Here is an 18,280-nt window from a genome sequence, read left to right on the forward strand (position 1 = left end):
TTTGATACGACTCTAGCCATCTCACAAGCTCACTCTTGAACTGAGAGCAAAAAACATAGTATTGCTGTAATGACAATGATAATCCTTAAAATTTAAAGTAATATTATATTTATTTATTTATTTTATTTTATGTTTTTGCTTGTTTGTTTTTATTAATAAGGTTTCCGGTTTGTTTTCTGCTTTCTTCCCAGACATTTATTTTGAAAGTTCGTACCGGATGTAGTGCGTGCAGCTGCGGACCATCGACTGCAGCGAGAGGAAGCGAACCGTGAGGCAGCAGGACTGGAGCAAACCCAGCAGTCTCAGCCTCATGCTTCGTCCTGGGCACTTCTCCTCCTCCTGTCCGCTGTCGAAAACACCGTAACAATATTTATTTACTTTTCCTTCATATTATTCAGTAACTAAAACAAAGGCAACAGCAAACAAAAAAACGGGGCGAAGACGGGGGCCGAGACATGGAGCTTTACTGCCTGGAGTCGGACCTAGCCGTGAGAGCCCAGCCTGACCTAAACATCCTCTGTGATGACAGAGTGTTGCAGAGTTTATTAACAATCGAGGACAGATTTTTACCTCAGTGTTCGTATTTTCAGCGGGTCCAGAAGGATATTCAGCCTTATATGAGACGAATGGTTGCAGGCTGGATGCATGAGGTTTGTGGGCATTTTATGCACTCGCGGGGCTAACCTAACCGCTTTAGCTAATTTTCAGTTTTTTGATTTGTCTTGTTTTGTTTTTGCACACTTACAAGTTATTTCTGGCTCGTTTTAGCTCGTGGAAAGTTGTCATGGATGTTAACCTGTTTGACAATTGAATAAGAATGACTCACCAAAGGCGTGGGAGAGTCGGAAATTCCACCACGAAGAAAATTCGGCTTCAAAGAAAACAGCCTAGCTGCATATTTACATTGGTTAACAGCTTCAAAGTTTGTGCTTTCTGATAATTAGTAAGTTCAGGCGACAGGGGGGGACTTATTCTTAATTTACATAATCGAAAACTCGAAAATTTCCCCTCAGAGTAATTATTATTAATTTTTTAAAAGTGACTCAGGCTCGGGGCAAGGCAGGCAGCATGAATGCTAAGCCACTTTCATTTTTTCAGCTCAAGAAAATAAGTTGATTTTGGTAAAGTTCTTTCACACAAACTGTCGGAAAGTATTTGAAGAAAACATGTGGATATTTTGCACACTTTATAAGGCTTTTGGGTGGTTTATTTTATTTTATTTTTATTTTTTGATGAGTGAGGCAAGCCCCAACAAGGAAGAGAGACTGAATGGCGATGTGGGGGTTTTGCAGAACGAGTTGCTGTTGAACTAATTTGTTTCTGCCCTGCTCTGACTTTGCAGCCTTTCATGCAGGAAAAAAAAAGACGTGAAAACCAGTCATTTAACCTTTAACCCGAAAACAGTACTATTTATAGCAGAATTAATAGCCACCAAAACCTGTTTTATATACAAACATATTCCTCTTTTTTTCTTTTTCTGTTTTGTTATTGTAGTTGGGTTTTTGTTTTGTTTTGGGTGTTTTGGCATAGTTTTACCTAATATATGTGTCTCCTGTTTAAACTTTTCCAGGTGTGTGAAGAGGAGAAGAGCAATGAAGACGTCTTTCCTTTAGCTATTAATTATTTGGACAGATTTTTAACAGTGATGCCCACAAGAAAGAGTTACTTGCAGCTTCTGGGAGCTGTGTGCATGTTTCTGGCCTCCAAGCTAAAGGACTGCAGGCCCATATCAGCAGAGAAACTTTGCATGTACACAGATAATTCATTCTCACCACGGGAACTGCTGGTAAGAGCAACAGTCCCATCCATTCATCCATCCAAACATTCACTCACTCACTCATGGGAGCATGAAGATGTCGTGTCACGTTTTTTCGATGACTTTATGATGCTAATGGCTGAATTGGTTTCACAGGAAGTTTCCTATTTTCCTTGTAAGTGGAGCACAATACAGCCACATCCTTTCTTTGGATCCATGTGGCCTGAAGAGACGCAGGATGCCATCTAGTGGCAGTTATGCAGTTTAGGATATGGATATCATGAGGAAGCCTGCATTTCTAGTACATATTGAGTATTTCATGCTATTAAAAACCAAACCTCCAAGCTCAAGTATTATTTTCTTACTATCATACGATTTACTACACAACCGTTAACCCAGGGATGCTTTTAAAGGCAACTTTTGGCACCATGTTGGCAGTTTAAAAGTCCCTTTAAGATAAATTTCTCTGTTAATCATTTGTTGTGTAAGAAAGATCTTTAAAAAGAAATTAAGGATAAATAACCCACCCAACACTTATCTCCATTTATTTAGCCTCCTCTTGAGCTTTTGATACTATCACATCGTCATCATCAGCAAAACAGTTTGTTTCTCACTTGCAGATGATCACGATGCTGAATTTTTATTAATATAGAGCTAATTTTTTAATCCAGTTTATGTTAATTTCAGGCTCCCCTAAGTGGCTTTTTGTGACTGGAAACATTTGGCTTAGAACAGGGGTGTCAAACATAAGGCCCGGGGACCAGAATTGGCCAGCAGAGGCTCTCAATCCGGCCCATTAGAAGGCTTTGGAGCAAATGAAGGACGGCATGTATTTTCATAAGTTTTACAGCTTTCTTTCCATAGTCATTCATACTACACCAAAGTAACGAAGTAATAAACACTTAAATGCCAGAAAAGTTATTTTCTTTACTAAATGTTCCTAATTTTACACATTTATTTCTTAGGATTAAAGGCCAAAGAGTTGTGCTGACTTATTTTTCTTATATTTAAATATTAAATATTAAACTTCTTTACGCTGACAGAAGGGGGAATTTCACAGATTAAAGCAGGCCACGATGTAAAATGAGTTTGGGACCGCTGGTCTATGACTTCTGCAAGCAAACAAACGTTAGCTTCTGCCCTAAAAAATGTCTTGTTGGAAGTTTCCATTAAAAAAGAAATTGTCTTAAACAACTAAAAGAGTTGCAGATTTAATTTAACCACTTCAGTGCCAGAGTAATTTACATGTTGCAGTAAGATCTGCCAAACTGCTGCCCAGGCTCTCTATGGCTACATCCACACTAGCCTGGATAGATTTGAAAACGGCGTTTTCGTTTGAAACCGCTCCGCGTTCACACTAGCGTTTTCAGTCGTTTTCACAGAGTTGTGCGTCCGCATTGAAACGGCCGAAAACGCTTGGGTTCCAGTACTGCGCAAGAAGATTTGACCTGCCTCATTTCTGTCTGCCGCTTATTTACTTTCTGGCTCTTTGAAACGTCGCAGCAAAATGTTGAGGGAAAGCACCGAGTTTTTTAAATGGACTAACAATGAGGTGGAGTTGTTGCTACGAGTAACACAAAAGTAAAAGTTGCAAAAGCGCGTGAGAAATAAAGAATTTGAAGAAAAGCTATCTGGAGCATGTACAGACTGATTAATCTTTAATAGGGCTGTCAAAATTGAGAGCAAACAAAACAACTGCTGTATAATGCCCTCCGCTAACTTAGTTTAATTGGTCACATGACTGAATCATATGACTAACATGCGTCATCATTTTAGAAAGTCTTTGTTTTTGCTGTCTGCACTGCAACGCGAAAGCACCGTTTTCAAATGTATGCGTTTTCGTGAGCGCTTTCAAAACGCTGCGTTTTCCATGAGTGAAAACATCTCAGTGTGGACGGGAGGCCAGAACGGAGAGAAAACGATGCGTTTTCGAGTGAAAATGCATTAGTGTGGACGTAGCCTATGGGTCCTCCTGCTCGGCTGCAGCTGTTTAGGGAAATGACATCCATCCGATTTGATGCTCCATATTGTTGTAAGGCTCCATATTCCTGGATATCCTCACAGGATGCAGAGAGCAGGCAGCAGGAGCCTCTGGAAAATTATTGTAGCTCCTCACTCTTACAGTAAATGTGCTACCCCTGCTGGTGGCAGTTTGCCTGTAAGAGAGAAGTTTAACAATGGTAGCGGGTGGTATTTTTCATCAGGACAGATGTCCCGGAAGTGATCATACCAGTGGCAAACCTATCCCCTATTCATCTCACAATCATCTATCTACATTGAGGCTAAAATCGTGGCTCAAGAGTTGGGCGTTCACCTTGTAATCGGAAGGTTGCCGGTTCGAGCCCCGGCTTGGACAGTCTCGGTCGTTGTGTCCTTGGGCAAGACACTTCACCCGTTGCCTACTGGTGGTGGTCAGAGGACCCGGTGGCGCCAGTGTCCGGCAGCCTCGCCTCTGTTAGTGCGCCCCAGGGTGGCTGTGGCTACAATGTAGCTTGCCATCACCAGTGTGTGAATGTGTGTGTGAATGGGTGGATGACTGGATATGTAAAGCGCTTTGGGGTCCTTAGGGACTAGTAAAGCGCTATATAAATACAGGCCATTTACCTTTTTTTTAAAAATAGGGTGAAGAGAAACTGGTTATGTACAGGAAACCCACGTAAATGGGATTGACGGGTGACATTTTAGATGACAGAAAAGCGTTTCGGGGTGGGGGGACTGTCCCCGCTGAGCGCTGGGGTTTCGGTGTGTACTACGGTTACTTTTTGTGTGACACAGAGGAAGTGAGAAATTAGAATCAGCTGTGTTCATTCAGCGTTAAAAGGGCATTAAAGAAAACTTCTCTCATGAGAAATATGAGTAGTTTTAATCCCTTTTAATTTCTTGCTGTTGATTGCAGTGATTTCTAACACACTCCAGTTAACCTTTCTCATATTTTTCTACCCATAAATGAAGAAAACCAAACAATGACGCCGTTATCGCAAAGGTTTTCTCATGGTTAACAGAATGGACCTCATGTTCCCACAGAAATTTATTGGTATCACCTTAAGTTAAGTTCAGCCCAGCTTGCCTCATATCAGGCTTATCTGATATAAGTCACACCACCTTAGGAAGTGCATATCAGTTTTCTTTATCCAGTCGCCTAGACACCAGTGAAAATCCAGTGTTAGCCTCACCTGTGACATTTACTGCCAAAGTGTTAGTCTTTGTCTGTTCTAGTTATGATTTTCAGACCACCTCTTTATGTAAACACAACTTCTCTTGTCTCAGACTTTGTTTGCTCGATTTAACACTTCAAAGTAAGTTCCTACAGACCAATATGTGCATTATCAGACCCCCTGGCTTGCTTTTTTTGGGAGTTAGATTTCACAGTGGTGCCACTGGAGGCTTACTCTCTACTGGCACGTGCCGGGGTGCCAGTGCAGCACACATTTTGATAGATTTAAGAACGGAACGGTACACAGTGTTATTCAACGGAGGTTGAGTCGTTTTCACAAATGTAAAATCAAAGCGAGATGATCGCGACCGTGAATCATCTGTGAATTTCTTTTAGTTAGTGGGTTTTACATGGTGCCGTCACTTTTTGGCATCTTATTCTGTTGAAATGTTGAGTTATTTCTAGATTAAGGGGGTGGGAAATGGTAGATTTTTAGATGTTACCACCAGTGCCAGATGTAGTGGCACTGCACTGCTTTTTTGGAAAAAATGTTTTAAATTCTTTTAAAGCCAAAGATAAGCATGTTATGAACTAAAAAATGACCTTTATGTAGCTCATTTTGATTCTATAGGGGAGCAAAACAAGTGATTCAGATTTGATAGGTGTCACCACCTGCCTCGTCTTTTTAATCGTGCCTCAGTAAAACTGCACTATGCTGCACTTCTGTCTCACCTGCCTTCCCTTCGACATGTTCCCACTTATCGTCTGCAGGTACAATTCTTTCAGAAGTGCTTGGAGCAAAGTTTAGACATGAATCTGTTACTGAATGAAAGTGTATTGATGCTAGTGTTTAGCTATTCATAAAAGCGTTACAACAGTACTTCCCCTTTAGAGTGCCTATATCAATAACTCCATTTACAGGGACAGTTCGCCACACCCTTGGATTATTTTCTCCAAATTGACAGTTATTTTAAATGGCACACCTGTGCAACTTTAAATAAAAGCTCAGGTGCAGTTTGGACCCTAAACAAATAAAAAAGCAACACATGTAAGCGTTTTTTCAATGAATGGCTTCTGGAGGAACACGCACACAATCACAGCTCAGAAGAACTAAAGTGAATTCAATTTATTTTAAGGCAGCAGTGCGATGCTTTGCTCTTTTAGGACTTCTGTTTTTCTTAAAAAGAAACAGTGGCAGGTAGAAATGGCTACAGCAACCACATTTCAGTCTCTAAATTTCTCTCGTGTGGGAGGTTAGAGAAAGTGTTATTGATTGTGTTGAAAACTTGATCATAACTAATTGTTTGTCTGAGTAAATTTTAGATGTTGAAGTCTTCATTTGATGTCTCTGCTAAATAATATTTAAAAAATATAGTAAATTGGTTGGTTTTGAATGCAATGAGTTAAGATTAACAGGAAATTAGATAATGCAGTGTGTGCAGTCTTCTTGCTCTTGCAAAGCCTTGCTGTATAAAGAGTGATCTCTGTGCGGCTGCCTGTGCAGCGCTAGCTCATTGTAGAGCTGTGTTTGAGGCTTATGACAGGAAGGAAGGGGCTAGCTGTCTCATTGGCAGGGCCTCTAAGCAGGGCAAGGCTTGTCACATGCCGGCGATATGAACACAAAAGATGCAAGGAATGAGAAAGGCATGCAGATAATAAGATACAGTGAGGATAGATAAAATGAAGAAATGTTGCTCTTCTTACAGAGCTATTTCCTCTGGGAATGGAGGCAGACTAAGATCGTTTTCACGGGCGATACAGACGTGGCAGCATGCCATTTAACCCCCTGACACACACTCTTTTTTTATTTATTTATTTATTTTTAACCCTCATCCTTGTGCTTTAGGACTGGGAACTGGTTGTGCTGGGGAAGTTGAAGTGGAACATGGCCTCCGTCATCCCCAATGATTTTGTAGAGCACATCATACGAAGGCTGCCCCTCCCCACAGAAAAGGTGGTGATGGTTCGCAAGCACACACAGACGTTCATCGCCCTCTGCGCCACAGGTAATGCGGGTACCTGTTGTTTTATTTGTTTGGTTTTTTTTTTTGTTTTTTTTTAATTTGTTATTATTTTTTTAATCCTTCATCTGCTCAGTTTCGTGCTTTTTAAAAAAATGTTTACTCAGACATCCACCAGAATATTCCCACACACGCAAACATTCCCCCATCGTGAGTCATCTGTGACCTCTTTCTTCTCTGCTGGCTGCCTTATCCACTTTCTACTCTTTCCACAGCCTGTAGTGAGTTTTTTTTTTTGTCTTCACAGCTGCTAAAAGCTACTCAAAGTGGTCATGCACATTTCTCTTCTAAGTGCCTGGGAAAACTCCTATCAGTGCTGTGTTTAGATTAGCCACATACACGGGTAATGATAGCAATCCTATCACACACTCTGTGCTGAGTGACTCAGGTGCAGCTGAATTTTTCTGCGGTACTCCTTTCATTGTTTGTTGACAGAGAGACTTCCAGGTTTAAAAAGTCAGGGCAGCGATCCAGTGATCTTCCTTCCTCCTCCCATCGCCACCTTGTGTCCAAAATAAACTCTGGAAAAAGCTTACATGTCCCCCTCAGGCCTCTCCTTAGGTGAATTTTCAAGGCATTCCTTTGCCTAAACTTGGAATCCCTCTAATATTTTCATATCCTGGACAGAAATACTACTGCAGGATCACCTAATGCACATAATATACAGGAAACCTGTCTCACAAGGCTGCTTTTCTTCTGCTACCTCCTTTCCTCTTTTCTAGCTAATTCAATGAAGGAAATAAAACAAAGGGAGGTCACTTTGGTGGATTGAATTCCTCATAAACGTCAGTGCGGTCATATCTGGCTATTAAGCACTTATTTACTGGAGTAAGTTATTGGAATCAGAGGCTCCTTCAGCGAGTTTCATGCCCTGATTTTTATATTTATATATATAAAAAAAAAAAAAAAAAATATCAGGGCATGAAACTCGCTGAAGGAGCCTCTGATTCCGATAACTTACTCTAGTAAATAAGTATATATGGGTGTGTTTCAGTGGTCACTTCTGCTATTCATAAGCAGCTGCTTATATCCAAGCACAAAGCACCCGCAGTGGAAAAAAAAAAGAGGCCTGCTGTGGTTGTGCAGTAATGTAAATGTTTGGAGTTTTATATGGAGTTGAGATGTTATTATTATATTGGAGGAGCTCCTCCTATGGACAGCTGGCCCCTGGAGGAGAAGATGGGTGTAGCACAGCTGGCTAAAAGCTATCAGGCCACTGGGACTGGTTTACATTGGCTTTTCTCTATGGGCCTTAAAGAAAGGGGCTCCCTCCCCCCCCCGGAAAAAAAATGGCCACCTTAAAATAAATCAGCAATTGAAAGTCTTGTGAGCAGTTTCAGGTAGGAACTATTTTCTTACCAGCCTGTTGTGTCGCCATCTACCGGTGACTTGCTTATCAACGACTGCTTTTAGGCAGTGAATGGTAGACCTTGGAGAGAAGGTAGTTCCTACATCCAACTTAACTTGACAAACTTCATGGATTTTTTTTTTCCTTTTGAATAACTAGATCATGATTTCACTTTTTAAAAGAGCACCACATATTTTGTTCAAAATTGGTGCCAAACGCCAGTCCAGTAAGTTTCTTTTTAGCATGACATTGCCCATCTTTGCCAGAAATCAGGATGTTTCAGTCAACGACGCAAGAAGACAAAAAGCTGTCGGTTATGTAGAGTAATATCTTGGCACATTTGTGTTTTACTTGGTTGTACCAAAGAAAAGTCCCTTAAACACTTTGTTTAAAAATGGTAAAAAAAAAAGGAGCTCTAAAGCAGCAGTCCCCAACCTTTTTTGTGCCACAGACCAGATAAATACAACAAAATAAAATGATACGACCAAGACAAAAACTAGAGTGTTTTGCAAATATAATAATAAACACAAATTCACTGTGTGATTGTGTAACTTTATTAGCAGCGTCCTCCTGAAATGCGCCAACAACATTGAGAGTAACATCCTCCCCTCTGCACCTTAATCCTCTCTGGTCGCTATGGTAATGCGTAAATATTTCTTTCAAAATAAGACACAACTACAACATGGGAAAAGACAGAGTTAATGATAAAACCTGAAAACCATAAATTTCACACCCAAGCCTCAACTCTCATGGCCCGATACCAAAGAACTCACGGACCGGTCTGGGGGTTGGGGACTGCTGCTCTAAAATCAAAGATAAGAGAAATCTCAGCCAATCACAGGACAAAGAGGGTGTGAAGGAGGGATTATTTGTTTTGGGAAGTTACTGCCCTACGTATAAAAGACAATGAGGTGGGATTGCTGAAGCTCCTTGCCGTTACTTAATCGAATAACCAAGCGGTGGAAAGGACTTCTCACAATCAGCACTTGCTGGTTTTCCTTGTTGTTCTCTCCATGTCCGCCTCCTTTTCTGCCTCCTCCCAGGCCTGTTGTCACTTAAGTCTCTGAGACTTGGATGCAGACCGAAGGGAGTCGTGCCTGGAACTCATTGCTCAGCGAGTAGGAGGATTCCTACTCTGTTTTTCTAATCACAGCTGAAGTTCCTGTGAAGGACGCCACACAGGTTCCACTGTGGAGCTTCGTCTGCTGAAATCCAGACTGTGGGAAAATCAGATTCAGCTGTAAAGCATGTATGATGGAGATGATTCAGACGTTTCACCTCTTTTGCATCTGTGACACTTCCTCTGGGCGGATTTAAGTAATGTTGCTCTATGTGTCACATGAGGATGTAATTTCCATGTGTCACTGTGGCTTAATGCTCTCTCTTTCCCTCACCAGATGACCGCCTTGCTATGAACCCTCCTTCTATGATAGCCTCTGGCAGCATGGGAGCCGCTATCTGTGGCCTGCAGTTGGACCACACTGACCAGAGGCTGAGTCGAGACAACCTGACAGACCTGCTGGCCAAGATCACCAACACGGAGGTGGTGAGTACCACAGCGGGGAAATTTATACTCGACAGCAGGAATTACTCAATACTTTCAGCGCTTCGAAACAATACGCTGTTAATAGCGATCATTGCAACATCTCACGACAGCAGCATAAAAGGCTCTTTAGTAAACAACAGTGATGACTTCAGTGGTGGCAGGCTGAAGCTATTTACTTTTCATGGAGAGAGGGAGAGCAAGCATTTGGCTGCTGGCTGGGGAGCCAGACTGCTGCTATAAAGAGCAGAGGGAATGTCTTCTTAAAACTCAGAGCCCACATTCTTGTGGTACGACACATGCAATTTCTTTGCAGGACTCCTACTTTAGCTGTGTGCCCCTCCTGGTGGAGGAATACGTATGCACTGAAGGCAAGAAGCATCTTTTCCAGTGAAGGATGATGCAGACACAGAGTTACTTGCAACAGACTAACTTCAGTGTTTAGTGTAACTTGCTGAGCTTTAAAATATCAGACAATACTGCACAAATCTCAAAGTGTGTGACATGCATCTGCAACTAGTTTTTATTGTTTTGAGGTTTTACAGACACCTGACCACTAACCACGTGATGCTAACTTGGTGTTCTGGATATGTGACAGTGTAGGGTCAAGTAAAGAAGGCCCAGAGACCAGTCGCCAAAAATGTGCGCACTCTGAGTTTTAGTGAAAACTTCCTAACAGCTGCTGGATCTTTGCATGGAAGACCTGTCTACAAATACTTGCCAGCTACTCTCTGAGCAGGAGTGAAACTGAAAGGTGAAACTGCGAACGCGGAACGTTTACCTTCAAAGTAAAAGTTCCACTTTAAAAGAAAAAAATAAATAAATAAATTTTTGGGTGTTTAAGCCTTAGACAGAAGCAAGGAATGCCTCTAAACCAGCACAACTTTTTCTCTGAAGGCGAACGTACTTTCACTTCCTCGGCTAGTACAAGTGTTTGTAGACAGGTTGAGCAAACTGCAGTTGACTGCAGAAATCTTCTAGCAACCTCAATCACTCGCCAACTACGTTTTTTTCCACACTATAAGGCGCACTTAAAATCCTTTAATTTTCACAAAAATTGACAGTGCGCCTTATAATCCGATACAACTATTGTATGAATCTGGTTGTGCTTACTGACCTCGAATCGATTTTGTGTGGTACACGGTGCTCAAAAATCTCTCAAATGTTTTAGTGCGACTTTAGTAAGCTACGAAGCCACACCACTTAATGGATTGTGGGAGCATTACAGCTACCGTAGTCAGGTAGCCGTAATGCTCCCACAGTTTTGGGTCCAAAACTCCGTCTGTTTCAGGTCCCAAAGTCAAACTAACACTGCGGCATCACTGACAGTTAAAAACTGTCTAAATTCTTTCATCTTTAATAAAATCATCAGAGTTGCTGCTTTACCAGGTTTCACAATTAAGTTTGACATTTAGGCATCAATGAAAACAGAATTGATGAAATTTAATGGAGTTAGAAATTAGCAGGAAGTTAGCTCCCTATTTTCCACCTAAGCATGACATAGCATGTTCTGACTGGGAGATTTCTGAAAAAATTAAAACGTACAGCTCTGCTATCACTTCCAACAGAAATGAAGACAGAAAATTTAACAGCAGTGGCGTTTGTAGGGTTACTGAAGTTGGACTAGCTGCTATATAATGATGTGCTACGTGATCGCTGGCATCACAGCTATGTTAGCATGACATAAACACAGTGAAGCTGGAGGATGAACACTAACTTTTGAGATAATCCATCCACAGTACGAGATTAGTCATTAATATACTGCAACAACACGGGAGTAGAGCAGCTGCGAGAGAATTCAACATTAATTAATTAATGGTACGGAAGTGGAGGAAGCAAGAAGAATGAGATGAGTAAAGTTTGATTTATCTGACTGTTTTGTTTTGCTTAATTCTGCTTATAATCCGGTGTGCGTTATGTATGAAAACCGACCTGTTCATCGACAGTGTGGCTTATGGTCCGAAAAATACGGTAGTTTGTAAAATCTGCTAATTAAAGTATCAGAAGCCCAGTGGTCTGCTCGGCCTAAGCACTGGGATTTGTTTTTTAATTTTTAAAAGGAGTAGTCTAAGCTAAGCTAACTAGTGTGTTTTATTAGCCCATCATTGGTTTTACACATGAATAAAATTTGAAAAAATAAAGAAGTCTAAAAGCAAGTAAATAAAGAGCAAAATGCTACAAATTAATATTTTTTTCAATCAGTTAGACTGACATCTGTCTAATAACTGTACATTATGGTAGGATAGATGATGGTTTCACGCCTTGGCAAACACAGCTCCATTTTTGCCACATGATTACTGTTAAATGGGATCTGTAGCACTAATAAAATTTATTTTGTGCAACATGAAAGGCCCTTGGGGAGAGGAAAAAAAAACACTGCCAAGGGACTCAACTGTTCACTGACAGCCACGCTTAATCTAAGTCGGAGAATTTCATGCATCATGCCTGTACTGAGTGCTTGGATCGTAAGATTACCAAGTTTTGGATTAGTTTGCACTTTTTTCCTTGAACGTCCAGACGGCTTCAAATAAGACGGGCAAACTTACATGACCTTATAAATGATGGCGTGCACTACCAGGGTAGATGTGCCATCATAATGCCATTTTTACAGTTCATCAGTGTGCACTAGGAGATGTTGTAAACTGTAAAGACATACAACTGTGTGTATCTGTGGGCAAGATGTACAGTGGGGCAAAAAAGTATTTAGTCAGCCACCGATTGTGCAAGTTCCCCCACTTAAAATGATGACAGAGGTCAGTAATTTGCACCAGAGGTACACTTCAACTGTGAGAGACACCTGTCCACAGCTGCAAACAGTCAGACTCCAAACTCCGCCATGGCCAAGACCAAAGAGCTTTCGAAGGACACCAGGAAAAGTATTGTAGACCTGCACCAGACTGGGAAGAGTGAATCTACAATAGGCAAGCAGCTTGGTGTGAAAAAATCAACTGTGGGAGCAATCATCAGAAAATGGAAGACATACAAGACCACTGATAATCTCCCTCGATCTGGGGCTCCACGCAAGATCTCATCCCGTGGGGTCAAAATGATCATGAGAACGGTGAGCAAAGATCCCAGAACCACACGGGGGGACCTGGTGAATGACCTGCAGAGAGCTGGGACCAAAGTAACAAAGGTCACCATCAGTAACACACTACAACGGCAGGGAATCAAATCCCGCAGTGCCAGACGTGTTCCGCTGCTGAAGCCAGTGCATGTCCAGGCCCGTCTGAAGTTTGCCAGAGAGCACATGGATGATACAGCAGAGGATTGGGAGAATGTCATGTGGTCAGATGAAACCAAAGTAGAACTTTTTGGTATAAACTCAACTCGTCGTGTTTGGAGGAAGAAGAATACTGAGTTGCATCCCAAGAACACCATACCTACTGTGAAGCATGGGGGTGGAAACATCATGCTATGGGGCTGTTTTTCTGCCAAGGGGACAGGACGACTGATCCGTGTTAAGGACAGAATGAATGGGGCCATGTATCGTGAGATTTTGAGCCAAAACCTCCTTCCATCAGTGAGAACTTTGAAGATGAAACGAGGCTGGGTCTTCCAACATGACAATGATCCAAAACACACCGCCCGGGCAACAAAGGAGTGGCTCCGTAAGAAGCATTTGAAAGTCCTGGAGTGGCCTAGCCAGTCTCCAGACCTCAACCCCATAGAAAATCTGTGGCGGGAGTTGAAAGTCCGTGTTGCTCGGCGACAGCCCCAAAACATCACTGCTCTCGAGAAGATCTGCATGGAGGAATGGGCCAAAATACCAGCTACTGTGTGTGCAAACCTGGTAAAGACCTATAGTAAACGTTTGACCTCTGTTATTGCCAACAAAGGTTATGTTACAAAGTATTGAGTTGTATTTTTGTTATTGACCAAATACTTATTTTCCACCCTGATTTACGAATAAATTCTTTACAAATCCTACCATGTGGATTCATGGATTTTTTTTTCACATTCTGTCTCTCACAGTTGAAGTGTACCTCTGGTGAAAATTACTGACCTCTGTCATCATTTTAGGTGGGGGAACTTGCACAATCGGTGGCTGACTAAATACTTTTTTGCCCCACTGTATATAGAGATAGATATATTAGTCATAGTCACTGGTATATCTTTTCTTTAAATATTGATTACTGAGAAAAAGTACTCTCAGAGGGCATCTATACTGGGTAGGTAGTTTTTTGCTGCAGCACAACAGTCACACAGATTTCAGGATAGAAATCCATAACGGCCTTAGAAACGGCACTCTTAGCTTGTGGTTGCGCTGCCATGGTGATGTGGGCCCCGCGACCCAGCCGGCCGTCACAACAGGCACTCCGTCTGCAGCCCATCAGGTTCCAATTATTCGTGCATTTTAAAGGAATGTTGGCCCCTCCGCAAGTTCTGCTCATTCCTTAAGAGTCCTGCAGCCGGCTCAGAGAGGCAGACCTCCCACATCTTTCGCACAGACCTGCAGGGGGGACGGAGACTGAGGGAGACGAAGAGAGGATCCCTTTTAATAAGAAAAGCCGTCCAAAAACATCCGGTCCCACTGTCCTATATTCTGTTTTACACCCTAACTCAGAGGGTTAGGGTGCAGCAGGTCAAAGCCATTTCCTCTAAGACCTCCACATGGGATTGACCGTGAAGTAAACCCAAGGGAGGGTGGAGGAAGGGAGTCCAGAGTTCCCTGACACTCCCCAGAGCTCGTGTGGGAGTCCTTCAGCTTGTACCACAGACATGCACATGTCCGGTGCCCGCTGTGCAGCTCGCTGCTCCGTGCCACTGGTATCGGAGTGTGCTGGCACCCATTGTTCTGGTCATGATGCAGACAGGACCACCTACCGCAGCAGAACATAATTCCCCGCTGGTATGCCATGCATGTGACCAAAGCTGTTAAACAACTCGCATGTCAAATGCAGCTGAAATTCCAACATTTTGCACACTAGTGTCTGCTACAGGTGCACAGATTAAGTGAGCAGACTGCCGGGGAATGGGGGGTGTATTTACAGTAACACGGCTATAGTAGAGCAGAGAGAGCCAGTTAAAGGGCATGTGTATGCCGTCAACTTTTGCTGTGGAAGCCATAAAAATAACTTAAATGTAACATTTCTGTACTTTTATTTCTTTTTGCTTTATGTGCATGAATAGTGATACATTTTAAATCCTTGAACAGATTTTGAGTGATAACTCAAAAAAGGATTTTTCCTAAATCAAAGGCTTGACTTCAGTTGCCACACAATATAGTGCTAAACATTGCAAACCTGCAAAAATGAATTTTGGATGGAGGGGATTATGTGTCTTTAAAGCACCCAGACGCTAGCAGAGGTTTGATGGAAGGGTGTGTTTAACCGCTGCTGACCCTTTTTAAAATTGTTCCAGGATTGTTTGAAGGCCTGCCAGGAACAAATAGAGCGTGTGCTGACCACCAGCCTGCAGCAGGGGCAGCAGTACCGGCAGGAGACCAGCGTCCGGGCCGGCAGCAAGGCAAGGGAGCAGCAAGACCAGTCCAGCACCCCGACAGACGTGCGCGACATCAACTTATGAGCTCCCGACGCCACCGGACTCGCACAACACTCATGTTTGCCAGCCAATGAACTGACAGGAGTGAGGGCTTGTGAGCTGCCAGTAGATCTGCATCAAGTCACCACCTACACCCCCACCCCCTGTTGAGTGATGGTGTGACAATCGATGAACTTTTAGAAGTTTCTAGTTTTTCTTTTTCCTTTTTTTTTCTGTTTTTTTTTCTTTCTTTTTTTTTTTGTTGCCCCATTCACACCTGGTTTGGGTGTACTTTCACCTTTTTTGTACGGGCCACATGTAATCAAACAGCTACGTTAAAAAAAAGGAAAAAAAGAAAGGATTAATTCTTGAAAACTTGATAGTGCCTTAGGTTTCGAGAAAGGAAACCTGAATATATTTTCATACTTGAAAAAAAAACAACATAATTTTATGAAATATACATATTCCTTTTGATAATACCTAGCAAAGTGAATTTAATACTGTATATTTAGTATTTAGTTATGTTACTCTTTAAATATCTCTTAGCAGTTATCAATTAATAGTTTTAATGGGATGTTTCCTTTTCTGGAAATCCATATAGTAGTGATTCAAATGCTGATAATAAATACAAGGCATTTAAACCAAGCTGATATCCAACCAGAGGAGCTCTACTGCAGCTAGCTGCTCTGCCTACCATACTGTGCACCTGTAGTACTGCTTACTATTTATGCAGAAGCGTGCTGGCTAGGAGTGGGCTGGGCCTGCTCAACATAGGGAAGGACATGAAGATGGTTTCAGGCGTGCATTAGATGTGCTGACAGGACCGTATGTTCGTGTATTTGCATTCAGCAAAGATATGCCGTCGTTTGTGTGGTGTTTTTATAGGTGAAGCTTGTACATAGTGGAGGGCGCAGATGATGAAAGAGGAGATCTGGCAAGTGTCTTACCAAGTTTGAGAGAGGACTGGAGTAAGTGAAGGGTGTGTTGGTAGGTTTTTAGAATAAAAGAGAGCATGAGGAAAGTGGGTTAAAATGCAACAAGTGTGGATTGATGATTATTTTAAGCTTTATGATGTTCATGCAGCTGCACGACACTTGAGTGACACGCAGGAGGAGGAATAATAATAATCCCTGGTGATGTCCGGTTGGGTGGGGGTCGGTTCGGTGCACTGCAGTTTCTCGTGTTCAGCAGTTATACCATTTTTATTCTTTTATCCTTATTTTTTGCAGAGAGGGCGATTTGGAACAATATCGATGCACTTTTAAAAACACTCCTTAAGATCGGTAGGGGGGATCGTGGTTGAGGAGAGTTCAGAGAGGGTTTTAGGGGTCTTTTTTTCTTTTTTGGTTTTATTAGTTTTTCTTTTAAGTTATTAGGATTTTTTTTCCTGGGCTGGATTCCCATGGGGGTAACACACGTTTATCTTGAAAGCTCGACCCCTACAGGTGAGTAGTCATAGGATAATAATCGGTGTTATAGTGTAATTGTTTATAAACCAAGAAAAGCCAAGTCATGTTTAGACTTCAGTGCATTTATTTAACTCTTGAACTTGAATTTTTTTTTTCAAAGCAACTCCAACCCTTTTCCGCTAGTTCTTTAAAATAGTTACAGTCTGTATCCTAAATATTCTTGTTCGTGTTTTGTTTGTGTCTACACCGCTTTCTGAAGTTTTAAAACTGCCATGTGTGCGAGTTTTACATGTATTGAATTTCTCGTTAGACCAGAAATGTAGTTTCTAAATCGTACTCCTGCATGCTCAGTTTGTACAAAAAAAATCCACAAAAAATAAGCCAAATGCTCCCCCTCTGAAAGAATGCTTTAAGCTGAAAGATGTTTATGCTTTTAAAGGTTTTGTTCATGATTTTTAAAAGCAACAATTCCAAAGTAAGTAAAGATAGATTATATACGTCATTCTCTTGCTGCTACGAAGCTTTTCTTTTCTAGTCTTACACAAAGATGCCTTATTGTCATTCACACGTGTGCTGCTATATTATGAAATATTGTGTATGTAACAAGTCTTTTGCTTATTTTGTGTGTGTGTTTGTGTGTGTATGTATATGTGCGTGTGTGTGTGTGTCATCGTACATGTACCGGAGGGAACGTAACAGTTTGGTGCGTGACTGGAAGTAATCGTGTTTGCCAATCTCTTTTGATTAGCATGTTTTATTCCTCTATTGATTTGTAACTTTGTAATCTATCATATTCTTGCTGCTTCTGTGTAATGTTTGTGTACCTCAGGTTAATTTGGACGGACAGAGCGAGAACCCATCTCATTACCTCATCACACACACTCACTTCACATCACACACGTCTTTCACTCTTAATTCATCGGACGGGTTTTACTTTTATGGGGGGGTTTTCACCCCCTCTACCTTCCCTCCTTTCCCTCCATTCTGGGTAAGACAAATATCCACCACCAGGTGTCCCTGAGCAGTTACAAGTGCCTATAGCCTACTTTAAAACCATTTCATATATCTGGTGCTAAACTAAGAACAGCCTATACTGTATGTGATGCACGTGCCAGAAAGAGTTTTGATCAGTTCATTGGAATATTTTTGTTTTCCTGAGGTACCCATTTATTCAGAGTTTAAACCATCAGAATGTTTTATCTTTGTTTGGTGTGGTTGTTATTCCCAACTGCTCTCCCACTATCCCCCCTCCCCTCAAGTTCAGCCACACAATGTACCTCAACAATTTGTCCTCAATAAATTGGCTAAAAATCAACCAGCTTTTTTTGTCTTTATTTCCACTTCCACAATCTTAATTATGTGTGATGATACCACTCTTATTGTCAGCAGAGGGCGACAAAACCACAAGCAACATGTAAGTAGGTGAAAATTATGGACAACAGGTAGCAGAATGTTTCTGTGTGGCATTAAAGCTAAACATGGAAACGGGAGTAAAAAATACTGCATGTTATATGAATATCATCATATCCTGCTACCTAAAATAAGATTTTTTTTTTATCAAAGCC

General features: G+C 41.7%; 1 protein-coding gene across 1 annotated transcript; it reads left to right on the forward strand.

Moving 5' to 3' along the window:
- Nucleotides 1-248: 248 nt before the first annotated feature.
- On the forward strand, nt 249-15,686 carry LOC146615113 (G1/S-specific cyclin-D2-like). The gene is made up of 5 exons (XM_085376011.1): nt 249-650; nt 1,571-1,786; nt 6,757-6,916; nt 9,677-9,825; nt 15,187-15,686. The coding sequence occupies exons 1-5, from the start codon at nt 456-458 to the stop codon at nt 15,349-15,351; spliced, it is 885 nt and encodes a 294-aa protein (XP_085232137.1). The 5' UTR covers nt 249-455; the 3' UTR covers nt 15,352-15,686.
- Nucleotides 15,687-18,280: the final 2,594 nt, after the last annotated feature.

This window comes from Diplotaxodon limnothrissa, linkage group LG17 (assembly GCF_057381915.1).
Source record: "Diplotaxodon limnothrissa isolate DT_005_m linkage group LG17, D_limnothrissa_male_GT1.1, whole genome shotgun sequence".
Lineage (NCBI taxonomy): Eukaryota > Metazoa > Chordata > Actinopteri > Cichliformes > Cichlidae > Diplotaxodon > Diplotaxodon limnothrissa.